At 37.5% G+C, this 15604-nt stretch overlaps 1 protein-coding gene across 5 annotated transcripts in view; it reads left to right on the forward strand.

Annotated features, from left to right (window-relative positions):
- The window catches only part of trc (Serine/threonine-protein kinase tricornered), a 158743-nt gene that overhangs the window by 28240 nt on the left and 114899 nt on the right, over positions 1 to 15604 (forward strand). For 2 of the 5 annotated variants that reach the window (XM_065368352.1, XM_065368353.1), the window contains one exon: positions 5473 to 5997. The exons of 2 other annotated variants lie outside the window; for them this stretch is intronic. In XM_065368352.1, the coding sequence (XP_065224424.1) occupies positions 5769 to 5997 (229 nt within the window). In that variant the 5' untranslated portion in view covers positions 5473 to 5768. Of the gene's footprint in view, positions 1 to 5472; positions 5998 to 12955; positions 13072 to 15604 lie in introns of those variants that run through there. One more of the 5 variants, XM_065368356.1, reaches the window with a different exon arrangement.

Consider the following 15604-nt stretch of genomic DNA (forward strand, 5'->3'; position numbering starts at 1 on the left):
CTCATACGGCTCACTGTTCTGCATCGATATGCCTTTCTCATCGACAAACTCTTTGAAGGTACCTCCGATAAACTCGCTAGCGTTGTCGCACCTTATACGCTTAACCTTCGTATTCCATAACGTTTCACTAATATTGACATACTTTTTTAGGTAGGTACCTACTTCAGCTTTACTTCTCATTCCGAACGTTACTCCCCATCTCGTACAGTCATCTACGAAGCCAATCAAATATCGCTCGCCTTCTAGTCCTTCTGTAATAGGACCCATTACGTCAATATGAACAAGATCGAGTGGATTTGGATACCTATACCTACTCGAATCATAGGTATGTTTTTTCTGTTTAGCTTTGCAACAAATTTGACATTGATTAAAAGGTGGACAATCACATCCACGTAACTCAGGAATCTTATCCAACACCGTCTTGCTCGTATGAGCCAACCTACGATGCCAGATGTCGCCTTCACCTTTTAATTTATTTATCTGTTTTTTGTTTTTCAGATTTACATCACTGTCACTGCACGTACCGGTATTTCCTATACCTACACTTGAAACATTCGAATTTCCAATACCAGAATCATTACCTATCGTCGCCGAAGTATTACCTACATTTGTCGAGTCGCTAACATCATTTGTAATCAACGCAGATGAATAATCAGAACAAGAGTACAACATAGGAGGTATATTAATCATAAACTGAATCGTATACAATCCATTATCGTTAAGTACTAATCTAGACACGATGTTTCCCGCAGGATCGACCAAACGAGGATCTTCATCGAAGAAGAAACGATAACCATTCGCTACGATTTTCGACACGGACAGAAGACTAAAAGAAAGACTAGGTACGTAGTATACCTCGTTCAACCAGTAGACGTTTCCGTCATCGGCTAGAACTCTCAATCGACCTACTCCTTCTTTGATCAAAGAGACTTCACAATGAGCGGATTGTAAACTTTCGTTTATTTTCCTCTCATCATGCAAGACTCCACGATGTTTCAGAAAATGCGACGTCGCGCCACTGTCGACGACAAACGTGATAAAATCAACGCCGTCGTCGTCGTTTGTCTCGACATATGCATTTTCTTCACCGAGATTCAAAGCAGTCGAGTCACCTAAAAAATAATTCGAACCGATATTTACGTTACGCGAATTTCCGAAATTTGAAATCGCGATACTATCACCGAAACTACTACGACCGACTCTATTTTTAACGAAATCATCTACGATATTACCACTACGACTGTCTTCTAACGAGAAATTTTTCTTTTTTTCAGAAGTCGACGGAAAAAGACCTAACGCGATCGACGGACGAGGACCTGACGAACCGGACGAACCTGCAGTACCAGACGTACCCGACGTACCACTCGACGAACCGTTACCACCGTTATTACGCGACGAATCACCGTTCTGCGGACAATTACGACCTATATGCCCGGTTAGATTGCATCGATAGCAAACGATACTTCCCCGAGGGTTGGTATCGTTTCTATAATTCCCTCCGGCGGATCGACAAGACTTGGCCATGTGGCCCCGTTTATGACACTTATAGCAGGTACGATCTTTGGCTTGTACGAAGCCATTATTACCACTACGATCACCGTTACCGTTCGACGAATTACCGGACGAGTTCGAATTACTACTACGCGATTTATTACGATTACGATTACGTTTATTATTATTACCGGATTGATCGGATGCGGCCATTGCTGAACCGGTACTTGTCGAACTCTTCGAAGTCGAGGAGTTCTTCGAGGTATCTTCCAAACTCAAAAGCAACGATGAAATTAACTTTGGATTTGGGTCTCCAGCTGTGACGTGAACCAGTCCTTGAGCAGTCATACGCACTGATTCATACTTCGGCGAATTGCCTAACGCATTGATCAGATACGTATAGATCTCAGATGGAGTCAACTTCACGTCCAAACTCTCCATATCGTTGATTAACGTATAAAATGCCTCCAAGAACTCCTTCGGACCTTTGTACATATCGATGACAATCTTCGAAATACGAGTTCGACAGTCGATAATTGCTGCTTGGTTTTCCGCCTGGTACAAGGAGTTGAGCTCCGTCCAGAATACGTACGGATCCTCTGTCTCCTTGACCAGTCGGAAAACGTTCTCAGCTACGTGCCTAATTAAAATTTCTAAAGCTTTCGCTTTTTTACGCGACGATAACGAATTTACTTCTAAAATTGCGGTCTGAAGTCCTTTGGCTGCCAAAATAACTTTGATTTTTCTTTTCCAGGACACGAAGCCCGTACCGCGAAAGACCATCGACTCCATTACACGATTATCACCGGCACCGAACATATTTTCACTCGACGAACTACTCGAATCGGATTCTACAGCTACGTCGTCGGACTCGTCGTCGCTACTTTCACTACCTTCGGACTCGTCGTCGGATGGACCAGGAGGTGGAGGAGGTGGAGGACCGGATGGTAGATTTGACGAAGGAAGAACGGGATCGATAGGATCAGCTTGTTCACCAGAACCAGAACTACTCGTACCAGCTGCGTTAGCGTCGCCGGAACTTTGATTTGACTCAGATAAGTCACCACTTTTCGAATTAATCGTAGCTGAATTAGCCACGGTACTTTGTTGTTGACTTTGACTTTCAGGTTCGAAGCCTAGAAAAGGACCTGAACTACGTTTACTACTACTACTACCGTCGTCGGATTCTGAATCGTCTCTCGTCACAGATTTCCCTGATCGGAGATAGGACAGCATTTACAACTCGTCGTCGAATTCGAAGAAATCAGACAGCTACACAAGCCGGATACACGAACGAGCAATTCCACACAGGATCCAAATCGTCGTCGAACTACAGAGCGTTTCACCAACCACGCTCACGCTACCATGTACGATAAATTCCCTACGAACTGGGAAATATCTGACTACTCATACGACAAAACATAAAACAAGACTCTAACAAAATTAAAGAATTATTTTATTGACTCGGTCATTGACCCTAAGATCAATAACAACAACAAAGAGCTTATGCTCGACTTTGATAACTTTACAACTCGACGATTAAATCAATAATAACGCGACGAACTTATATACATAACGAAAACAACGAATATACGACGATAATTTAACAGCCAACAGTTTACGCGATTTTACGAAAAGAGCAAAATTTCATTAAAAACATAACCAGCGATATTTAGAATTCGCGAAACGAATTTTATTTTTAATAAAAAAATAAAAACTTAAAAATTACCGAACATAGTTCGTTACGGTTACGATTCCAATTTTGCCAACAAAAACTACTTAAAATTTTCACTTTTTGCCAAAAATTCCAAAGTTTTATTTTTTGAAACAGATTGCCCAAAAGTCATGCTCCCCCCCCCCAGATTTGCTTAAAAACACTGGTCTTTTTTGAAATGGTCAAATTGTTACTTCTTGCCAAAAATGCATAAAATTGCATAAAATTGCATAAAAATTTTCTTTTTTACCAAAAAGTTCCCAATAATGCTCAACTTTTTTCCCAAAAATTCTAAAGTTATTTTTTGAAACAGATTGCCCAAAAGTCATGCTTCCCCCTCCCCCGGAATAGCTTAAAAACACTGGTCTTTTTTGAACATGGTCAAATTCTTACTTCTTGCCAAAAATGCATAAAATTGCATAAAAATTTTCTTTTTTACCGAAAAGTTTCCAATAATGCTCGTCTCACTTTTTCCCGAAATTCAGCCAGAAGTCTTGGCTTTTTTTCTTTGTTAGAAGTTGCCAAAGAGCGCTGTCATTTGCTATAAAATTCAAATTTGTCAAAATCTTGCATCTTCTCAAAAACTGCTGAAAATTCTCACGTTTTGAAAAGTTTTATTTTTTGCTATACCTAAATTGTCTCAAGTTTTGTTTTGTACCAAAAATTATATCAGATTCATTGTGTTATCAAAAATTGCAAATAAATACAAATAACTATCTTTTTTTTCTGAAAATTTTGAAAACGTTTCACTTTTTTGTCAAGTCATGCCTTATGCTAGAATTGTCAACGTCTCGCTTTCTGCCAAAAATCAGTATCTTTTTTTCCTTAAAATTTTCCCAAATCTGTTGTTGGTCTCGCTTTTTGTAGAAAATTGCCAAAATTCGTAATTTTTTAACCATAAATAAATTTACGAAACAATTTTTTTTTTGACAAAGATTGCGATCATGTGTCACTCTTTTGTCAATAATTTCCTAAATGTTCTGCTTTTAACAGAAATTGTTGAAGTCTCGATCGAGTTTTTTTTTTCGTAAGTTTTTCTGCTTTAAAATGTTTTGCTCGTATTTGGTATTTTTTTCGGTTTCTTTTTGGTTACTTTTTCAAAGTTTTTTGGTTACTCGAGTCACTTTTTTTTTTTTTTTTTTTTTTTTTTAAGAAAAAGTTGCTGCAGTTGTACTTAATTAATGCGTATGATATTTTGTAATATGGGAAAAAGGCCTCCAAGGGCCACAAAATTGATACAGTTTGCGATATTTTCTCAAAATATTTTGCGAGGCAACGAATATGGAATGACAAAAACTGCAAAAAGTAAAGTGGAAGAAATAGAGAGATGAATGTTGGTAGATTCAAACACTGACTCGTAAGATCTAGATTTGCCAGCACTTGTACTTGTGTGAACTGTTATAAAATAGTGACTGGAGAGTAAGAAGAGCTAATGTGGAAGCCTGAGAGCCTTAATACGAACCGTGACAATAGCTAGAAAGATATTACATTGTATTTGTATTCCAACGAATTATTGTTGCAGTCTTACAATACACTTTTTATGTTCGTATTGCAATCTGCCATCTTCGTAATAACGATGTAATACGCATACATATTATGCTGCCTTCGAGTCTGTCTATTTATATGTATGTGGTATCTCTTCCTCTGGCTAATTAGTTTTGGTGCTCAGACGTACCTCCGGAGTCCCAGTGCCTACCTATCTATTTGTGTGCCTGTCTGTGGTAGTTTTTCCTGTACATGCTTATTCTATTCTCTGTTGGTTTCATTTCATGATGTATACTCACAAGAATTATGTACTGTTAGAAATGGCCGTCGCGTCGCCGACACGAAATCAATCGAGCTAGCTGGATTGGTAATTGCAATTAATTATCTCGTATATGTGAACTTGAATCATTCGTCAATAGGTTGCCAGTAGTACGAGTACGAGTACGAGTACGTGTCTTCGTGTGAGTAGAAAAATGATTACGTAAGTTTCGGATTGATGCCAGCAGTTGTGTGGGAATTAGTAAGATTGCATGCTCGCGAGTCGTGTCCTCAATGGCCACAGAGAAAGCGTCGTAAAAAATTATTTTTCGATTGAACCACACTGAGTCTTCTTCATTACAGTTCTTATTTTTTTCAGACTATTTCCTCTCAATTTTTGTGTATATTTTTTTTGAATTTTTGTGCTCTTGCGTTCACTCCGCATCTATACTTGTACAATGGTTTGTTAATAATTAGCGACATCGCATTCACGAATCGTATTAAGATGAGAAATTTTTGCCTAGGTGTATGGAATGGTTTTTGGTATATTGTAACCAGTTGGCGCGGATTACACGAGAGCGTTCGAAGCTCGATATAGTCGATTAAACGATGAAATAATCAGCCGCGAGATCATTCTGCTTAACGATGTGATAAGTTGTTGCGGCATGCAGTGGTAACTTCAAATTCGAGAGCAACATACGACATAGTTACCTAGTAGAGTATACCTACGTAGACTTATCTGTACCTCGACGAAGAGATATCCGTCTATGATAATTGGGACAAATTCGAATTTCGCGAACACGTCGAACACACCACTTGGATGTCTCCTTGCAGCCGTGACAGACCGGTCATCTCGCCTTTGCTATATGCCAGCCTGTCTGTCGACAAGTCATCGAATTCGTCGTCGACAAATTCGTCATCAACCACGGCGCCATTTTTAGCGACCGCCGCTGCGGTAGCGTCCGATGAAACGGCCGCTAATTTATCCTTAGCCAGGAGGTTTTTTCGATGGCTAGCCAAGTGGTTGCAAAAAGGAATGGGAAAACAAGGTATTTGAGATCATTTTTTTTCCTCTTCTATACGTATTCTTATACATTTTTTTTTTACCTTGTGTGTAACTTCTATATGTATATTTACTGGGTCTACTTATTTCTCGTATACACATATTAAATAAGTACCCAGAAATTTACATAAATAATGCATATTCGATAATACCTCTATCAATCTGCTCGAATAACCGTACCTTGTAATCTATAATGGTGGTAAATTTTTTATGATCGATAGCGATGATTCGCATCACTCTTTATTTTCAGATACCCGTTATCGCGATTTCGTTTAATTAATTCGATATATTCAAACGAACCGCAATTCGCGAACTGACCCGTGTAATTATACCCACTTGAAGCATAATGTGTACGTGTGTACTTTACTCGATACTTACCTTCGTTTCACATGACGTGATATCGCATCGTGTCCGATCGAGTTCTTTTCGCCTTTCAATTTTTTAATTGCCACTTACCAGTGCCATTGACGATAAGATTTGACAATTTCGTATTCATTTTTATTTTCCCCGTTTTCAGCGAGTGAAAAAAGTGGCGTTGGTCTCAAATATTATTGTTTAGGGATACCTTTGACGTCTCACCCTAACCTCTGCCTATTCGAGAATGCTCTCAAGGGAGGTATCCCAACTGGCAGAACAATTTTTGAACCGTGCAAAAAACATCCTCAGCCCAAATTTCGGATGCTCGAGTGCATTTTTCGATTTTTGTCGAATTTTTGAAAACCAAAAGATCATAAATGAAAAAAAAATTCACCAAATTGAGCTAGAAAGTTGAAATTTGGCGCGTACTGCATTTTTTACCCTCCCTCCCCCTCCCCAAAAAAAGATTGCAAACGATTCGAGCCTTTTGGTAAGTTTTATAGCCCTCCGCAGGTTTTTGGAAATTTCGATCTCCTCCAAAAAAATCATCAAATCTGTCGAAATGGACTTGAGGTCACATTCAGGGGCTCTGGAACGGCTTGAAAGCACCGTCAATCAATTCAGCATGTGGGAATTAGGATATAAAGAAAAGTTCAGCTTTTCAAGCTTCACTGAGTTGAATTTTGTGTAAGATTTCAACTTTCAGAAATGTGCTAGTGGCTCCAGAATGCTTAAAATGGTTCGTAACCGTTTCCAAATGATTTAGGATTCTGGGAAGGGAAGGGGATGAAATGTATAATATACGAGTATGTACACATACCTTTCATCTTTCTAGTTCAATTTGGTAAGCTTTTGATTTTCCTTCATTTCTGACCCAAATTCAATTTTTAAAAATTGACCAAAAATCGAAAAATGCATTTAGCAAATTCTGGGTGATAATGTACTTTTTTATGTTCTATGTATCCTATTTTTGACTTCTCGAATTTATTGAAAACGGTTTCGAACAGTTTGTAGCAGTTTTAGAGATTCCAGCAGATTTTTGGAAGTTGAAGTCTTCAAAAAATTACAATCAAAGCAGTTGGGAAGTTGGAATCGAAATTGTTTTAAATCAATCAGGGAACTAAAAGCAAATTACATACGTACACCAAACCTCACCTTTCATAGGTCAATTTGGTAGGATTTTGTTTTTTCTCATTTTTGAGCTAAATTTAATTTTCAAAAATTTACCAGAAATCGAAAAGTGAACTTGAGCACCTGAATCGGCTGGTCCTTCAATATTTAATTTGGTTTACTTCCAAAATTTTCCAGTCAGTTTGTACCTACTTTTAATGGCAACTTTGAAAGCTTATGGAAAAATGATTCACATCATGACAAAACTGGAATGAAATGTAGGTTCAGATGTTTACTAGATTTCAAATCTCGAAAAATTCAAATTCAAAAATAATGTGATAGAAAATTGAAATTCTTGGAAATTTTTTGCCAATTAGTGTTCCTAGAACGGTTCAGAGCGGTTTATGTTTCTAATCGATTCGGAGACTCGAAAATTTTCTAGTTCACTTCATTTTGGTAATATTTGAGTTTCTTCACGTCACTTGCCAAAATTTAATTTTCAAAAATTTACCATAAGTCGAAAAATGCACTTTAGTTGTTGAAATTTTGACATGTGATGTATATTTTTGCAAGCTTAAGCTCATTCGATTTAGCGTTGTCTAGTTCGAAAATTGTCCTGTCAGATGGAATACCTCCTTTGTCAGACTTTGAAATGAAAACTTTCAACTCATTTTATCCCCCACCACCAACCATTCAACGTTTCTCAGACTTTGTAATTGAAATTTCAAATTTGGAAAACACTACATACAATCTTAAGAACCATCAAGTAGAAGATTTCTGAAAGTTTTTTGAGACCAGAACCAGAACTAGAACCACCTTTCCAGCCTTTTTTTTGTGCTGTCCAATTACTGTCAAATTCTGAACATATTGATAGAAAAATATGAATGGAAATTTGTAAATTTGAAAATTAATTTATTTTTGTGGGCTATGAAAGGTTTGTTTGAATGGTGGGACGGGGGGGGGGGTCCCTTGAAAAGGTGATTATTTAGAGGAATTTTGGTGTAGAAGTAGTAAACTCCTTGAAATAACTAGATGTTTTTTTCATTTTTGAAAACTAATAGCGGGGGCTCCTCACCTGACACAATATTTAATTTATAAACATTTTTTGAACTCGAAAGAAAATATTTGGATATCGTAATTAATCCTAAATTTTTGGTTTCATTTTGAAAAATATTAATCTTCGACTCATTTATTGAGCTCTTTATAGATTACCTTGTGAAAAATTTTACGAGCGTTTCAATAAAATTAATCGTAATTTTTATGTACCTACCTAATTTGATTTTTTTCATTCTAGTATTTTCGTTTTTCAAATTATTAAGAAGGGATGACCTAGATGATGACCGATATAATGACTCAGTTAGCTGTGATTCACTGGGCAAATTATCATTATTGTTCGATCATTAGTTTAATTATTTTCAGATATTCTATTTGTACTGATATATGATAACCTGGCTGTATCTATCTAAATTTATCTATTACACAACTAGGACGTTTCAATATTGCAAAAAGGACCAATCTTGTTTTTTCTCCATCTCATTTTTGATTAATTAGTTGATATTTTTGTCTGTTATGCTCACTCTCTCAACGTTGTTTTTGGTTATTCCTTCAATCAGATCGACGAAAATGGTTTTCAGCTTTTTTCCCTTTCAACTTTAGCAAAATACATAAATGTAGGTGCTAGTACATTTTCACGTCATGGTGTGGATTTACACGTAAATAAGTAGTACCTACGTCGTATACAACGATGGAAAGATGAGGCAGGGGTACTGTACTTCTAACGGAGAAACGAAGGTGAATAATTCTTCAAACAAATATGAAATAGCCACACCTTACCAGTTAATTTAGCATTATGACGAGGAAGTGTTTGAAACGTTGTTGGAGAAATTAGTCGCGCTTATAAGAAAACGGGAGGAGGAATGAGGAAATTTCAACGCGTGATGTGCGATGACGAAATGAACTCGACGAATGTGAAAGAGAATTAGGTAGAAATAGGTTTGGTATTAGCTGTCAGATACCTGGTATCACACGTATGCATTGTTTTTTCCCTGAACAAAAGATTCATTATGGTGATTTTCGATCAATTTACCAATATATCACAAACACGTGAATTTTTCGACCGATGATGTCGGTCGGGATTCCCATTTACCATTTACCATACATCTTGGAAACATAATATTGTGTATAACGACGTGTTTGCCCTCGTTATTCTCCAGCACGGTATAAAACCATCAGTTTAGGATGTGAACTAAATGTGAACTTGAAGCGGCAACGGCGTTTTTGATGTACGAGTATGATGAAAAATTTGTAGTAGAACGTCGTCGTCGTCTTCGTCTTCGTCTTCGCAGATTATGCAAATTTTATTTATCGAATCGTACCGCGCGCTGTGCGCATTGAAAGCGAGACGAGAAGGCGAAGAATTTCGCCAATTTTGCATAAACAAACTGACGTTTGTTTGATGAGGACGGAGGACGCCTACGTAATCGTTATCTACTATTCTTGTATGGTAACTGAAAAAACTCGAAGTTTTACCTTCGTGTCTCTAGCTAGAACGATACATTCGTCTTGAGAGCTTTTCTATGGCTTCTTTCTCCAACGAGAAAATATGATCGGTGGAATGGACCGTTGAAATGTAAATGTTGAGAGAATTTTGACAGAATTCAGTGGATAGCTGTAGTTTGAATTGAAATTTGCTCGGAAAAGATTTTAGCCGTGGAGGTGCCTTTGGAGGGGAGATATGGATTCTCAAAGAGGCATTCTTTCGAAAAAATTGTGATTTGAACTTGAAATCCACCTGAAATTGTCTTCATAGCGTATAGTCCGGCATATGACAATAGGAGTAATTGCACCCCCCCCCCCGCCGATCATCCGGGACAACTTTTTTCTTAAAGGGGACATCCTAAGGGACAATTTAAAGCAAACTTGCCCCAAAAAAAGTTGGCCTTATTTACAAAATGGCGGCCATTTTGATTGACAGGTCAGCCGAAATCGCAGATTTTGCGTTTCAACATAGGACTTGCACGAAATTTTTCAAACCTTACAATGGTAGATCGAAAAATCAGGCAAAAATTTATCACCTGCCCAAATTTCAAATGCCAAAGTGCGTTTTTCGCTTTTTGGTAAATTTTTGAAAATCCAATTTAGGCTAAAAATGAGGGAAAAAATCAAAATTTTACCAAATTGACCAAGAAACCCGAAATTTGGGATATACCCTATTTTCGACATGCTAAATCGATTGGAAGCGGTTTCAACCCGTTTTGAGCAGTTCTAGAGCCTCCAGCAGAGTTTTGAAACTCGAAATTCCCACAAAATTCCATCAAATTGAAGTTGTAAAGCTGAAATTTATTTTAAAAACTAAATTCAATACGCTACGAAGTACTGCAGGTGAATTTCAAGTCGTTTTGGAGCCTCCAGCGACTTTTTGAAAATTCCTAAAGCTTCCAGCAGATTTTTGAAACTTTAAATTTTCACAAAATTTCATCAAATGGAAATGGAAAGCTAAAATTTTCTCAACACTCCAATTTTAAGACCCTCTGAAGACGACTTCAGGTGGGTTCAAGTTATTTTAGAGCCTCCAGCGACTTTTTTGAAAATTACTGGAGCCTCCAGTAGATTTTTGAAACTTGAAATTCCCGCAACATTAATTTATTAAATGGAGTTGGCAAGCTGAAATTTACTTCGCAGACTACATGGTGGTTTCAAATGGCTTCGAAGCTTCCAGCTACTGTGGGGAAATTTCAATTTTCCAAAAAAAAAAAACGCCATACAACCTATCAAAAAGTTGCTGGAGGCTCCAAAATGACTTGAAATCCACCAGCAGTCAACTTCGTAGCGTATTGAAATTAGTTTGCACTTTGCAGAATGAATTTCGACTCTCCATCTCAGTTCGATGAAATTTTGGGGAAATTTTGAGTTTCAAAAATCTACTGGAGGCTCCAGTAATTTTCAAAAAAGTCGCTGGAGGCTTCCAAATGAGTTGAACCCACCTGAAGTCGTCTTCAGAGGGTGTTAAAATAGGAGTGCAGACTAAATTTTGACTTTCCATCTCCATTTTATGAAATTTTGTTAAAATTTAAAGTTTCAAAAATCTGCTGGAAGCGTTAGGAATTTTCAAAAAGTCGCTGGAGGCTCCAAAACGACTTGAAATTCACCTGCAGTACTTCGTAGCGTATTGAATTTAGTTTTTAAAATAAATTTCAGCTATACAACTCCAATTTGATGGAATTTTGTGGGAATTTCGAGTTTCAAAACTCTGCTGGAGGCTCTAGAACTGCTCAAAACGGGTTGAAACCGCTTCCAATCGATTTAGCATGTCGAAAATAGGGTATATCCCAAATTTCGGGTCTCTTGGTCAATTTGGTAAAATTTTGATTTTTTTCCCTCATTTTTAGCCTAAATTGGATTTTCAATAATTCACCAAAAATCGAAAAACGCACTTCGGCTCTTGAAATTTGGGCAGGTGATAAATTTTTGCCTGATCTTTCGATCTACTTTTGTAAGGTTTGAAAAATTTCGTGCAAGTCCTACGTTGAAACGCAAAATCTGCGATTTCGGCTGACCTGTCAATCAAAATGGCCGCCATTTTGTAAGTAAGTCCAACTTTTTTTGGGGCAAGTTTGCTTTAAAATGTTCTTTAGGACCCCTTTAAGAAAAAAGTTGTCCCGATGGAGCGGGGGGGGGGTGCAATTACTCCTATTGTCATATGCCGGACTAGTATTATTGCTTCCTGTCAGAAAAAAATAGGGCATTCTTTGCAGGTTTGACTAAAATGCATTGGAGACTTTTTTTGTTGATAAATTTCGAGTTAAACAACATTGGGCATATTTTTGTTGTGAGAAGTCTATTTTTCTACTCTTCAACTTTGGTTGGTGAAAATGAGCTGTCCCGAGCAAAAACATTTGAACTCTGCTTACACAGTTTCTTCCCAAATTTCCCAAAATTCTCCAACTCGCTTAATTTTTCTTGAAAATTCTCAACTTTTCTGTCTGGCGGCCGGAGGGGGTGAGATCCCCCCCCTCCCGCACGTTCGGCACATCTCCGGGTATGCCCAATGGATAATATAAAGATTCAACCGGGCAGATGTGGTGACCGGGGGAGGGTATGTGCCGGCGTCAGGCATTCTGGCTTGGTGGTGTGCATTGGCATGACACGTAAAAATAGTACGCGACGAGCGAGGCCGATCGTAAAACTTAATCGATCGGTTAGAAAATTGTAATTGTAAATTTTAACACTCTCCCCGAAGACCGTATAAGCTCGACCTTATAGTCGTCGTACACGAAGATCAATAAATAAAAGTATGTGTACTTCTACTTATACGAGTACATACTTACCCACCGAATGATTATTACTCGTGTATTTTTTTTTTCACCGAACACTTTGTTGTCTCGTAGTATACTTGTGCTTACTCTGCAGTTAACGTTGGTGCATCGTAATCGTGCGAATGTAAACGAGTGTTGGTTTTGATTTTGGCGACGACGACATACTCGTAATCGTACGTCGTTGTGTAGATTATACATATTATTTGTGTCGGGTGTGCCAGAATTGGCAGATCGTGGATCGTGGTATTTCGGGATTTACGTCCGGGCTTTATCGATGAGTAAGCATTGTTATTTGTTTCGATTCTCTTAAACCAGAGGTTTCCCTTTGTCTCCAATTTACAAGTAACCTGACCGACGCTCGACGGTGACCATCACGTATTTGTGCGATGATTCGCGTTGATTTGAGGTTGTGGTATCGTAATAGGTTTTTAGTACAGTAGGAAATATTGCTACTAGAGCACAGATAATACGCGTACAGCATATGCATGCGATAATTACTTACACTTAGCTTTATTAATATGTATGTAAATGTATATGTATAAGACGTGTTCGAAAAGATGACAGTCGTGATAACGCCTTCGTCTTCGCGATGGAACCCACCAACCCAAAATTTCATTAACATTTTAATATTCTTCCCGACCATTGTTCGTGGTACATGGTTTATGAATACTGGAACGTCATCAGCGTCAGCGTCGTCATATGCCTGGCTAATGTACTACGAGTAGAGGAGTAGATGAAACCGAACCATAGGTGATCGTGATGAGTATATTCGTTTGTATGTTTATTGTTTAGTGTTCAGTTTACCTTAGAGAAACTAGTTTGGTTACGTAGGTCTTTTCAGATGTGACCTGTTTTTTCTTTGCTCTGTGCCTGTGTCTGTTCGTATTATTTTTTTGTTTATACTATCAAAAGACCGTAGAGACCTGTTGAAAAAAATCGCTCCGAGTTCTCTCCTGAATCTTACCCCCGGCCCCATCCCTCCTGACCCGCCGCAATATACATATTTCTCGCGTATGTGGCTGTGGCATCATGTAGCGTAGATTCTACTACCGGGTTATCCGTTTGGCGTTTACTGTTGCTACCGTATCTTGATCGTTTTCGTTAGTCCAGAGCTGGTTTTTGATGGTTGATCGACGATCGTTCTGCTATACATATACGAGTACTCGTACGATATACACATTGCATAATCGCCATGTTCGCGTACTCGTCTTCTTGGTTTATACCAGTAGTACTCGTACTTATATTTGTACTCGTACCTATTCATTATTCATAGTCATACATTACCCATCACATACCTACTGCGATTGTGTTGTGTACTCAATTGACAAGCACAAGAATTACGATTACATTTACGTTGTGTCGAACGAAAATACCCGTACATACATTTTATTGATTCGCGTTTAGCTGGCACGTAGACAGCTACATAGTGTATGTCTTCGTTCCCTCTGGCATGGCTCTTTAGTTCAGGAGAATTAGCTCGAAATATAATGGTCAGATCATTAATGGGGTTATAAGGGAAAATGCAGAGGGGGTTTTCGATGCCCTAAATACGAATTTGAGGTATCCGGATGGATCTGGTGAACGTTTCTCCCTTTTTTGTGGCTTTTGGGCCTCCCAAATTTGATTTTTAATGAAACCCCAAAAATATTGATTTTGATGCAAAAGTAGTTCTCATGAATAGAACAATTCATTTTTTTGGACCAAAAATTGAAATTTTAAAATTTACTCGAGCCAATAATTTACAAGGTAGCTAATAAGTAGCAATTCTAGCTGGTTATTTTTTCAAATTTTCCAATTGAGGAAAGGCGGAGGGACGAGGGTAGCAAAATTCATCCCTCAGCGAAATTTTGCATTTCAAAATATTTAGAAAAAGTGAGCAAACAAGTAATTGAATGGAAAATTTCAACTAAAATTGCAAAATTGAAAGGATTTTTCATGTGTAGATGGAGGGAGGGGGAGGGGGTGTTGTTTGTAAAAAAGTAGGAATTTTTTGCAATTTTGACAGTAAACAGAATTTTTTGAAAAATTCTGACTATTAGAAAGTTTTGTTGCAATTTTGTCAAAAACCAGCCCTTTTTGAAAACTTTGATCAAAAAAGTAAGAATTATTTGGCAAGTTGAGCAAAAAAGGTAGATTTTTTGGAAACTTTGGCCAAAAAATAAGAAAAACATGGATTTTGTTGTAATTTTGGCAGAAACCCCGATTTTTTTGTGGCTTATTTAGTCAAAAAAATTATTTTTAGCAAATCTTCGACTTTTTTATCAAAATTTCCAAGTATTTGGCAATTTTGGACGAAGCAAAAACTTTTAGCAACCTTGACCTAAAAGTAGGATTTTTTCAATTTTGGGGGGAACTGTGAAGACTTTTTGGCAATGTTTGACTAATAAACATGGACGTTTTTTTTGAGATTTAAAAAAAAATGTAGTTTGAATAAAAAAACAGCAATAAGTACTTTCAGAGTATTTGGCAATTTTGGACCAAGCAAAAACTTTTAGCAACCTTGACCTAAAAGTAGGATTTTTTCAATTTTGGGGGGAACTGTGAAGACTTTTTGGCAATGTTTGACTAATAAACATGGACGTTTTTTTTGAGATTTTAAAAAAAAATGTAGTTTGAATAAAAAAAAAGCAATAAGTAGATACTTTCAGAGAATTTCTGCAAAAAAGGAAGCATTTTCGGCCAAAATGCAAAATTTTTTGGCAGCTTTTAGGAAAAAACTAGCAAATGAACTTGATTTTTTGGTAAATTTTGCAAAGGTTTCAAAAATTCTTGGCACTTTGAAACACTTACGTATTCGTGGGAAATTTTTGT

This window comes from Planococcus citri, chromosome 5, assembly GCF_950023065.1.
Source record: "Planococcus citri chromosome 5, ihPlaCitr1.1, whole genome shotgun sequence".
NCBI lineage: Eukaryota > Metazoa > Arthropoda > Insecta > Hemiptera > Pseudococcidae > Planococcus > Planococcus citri.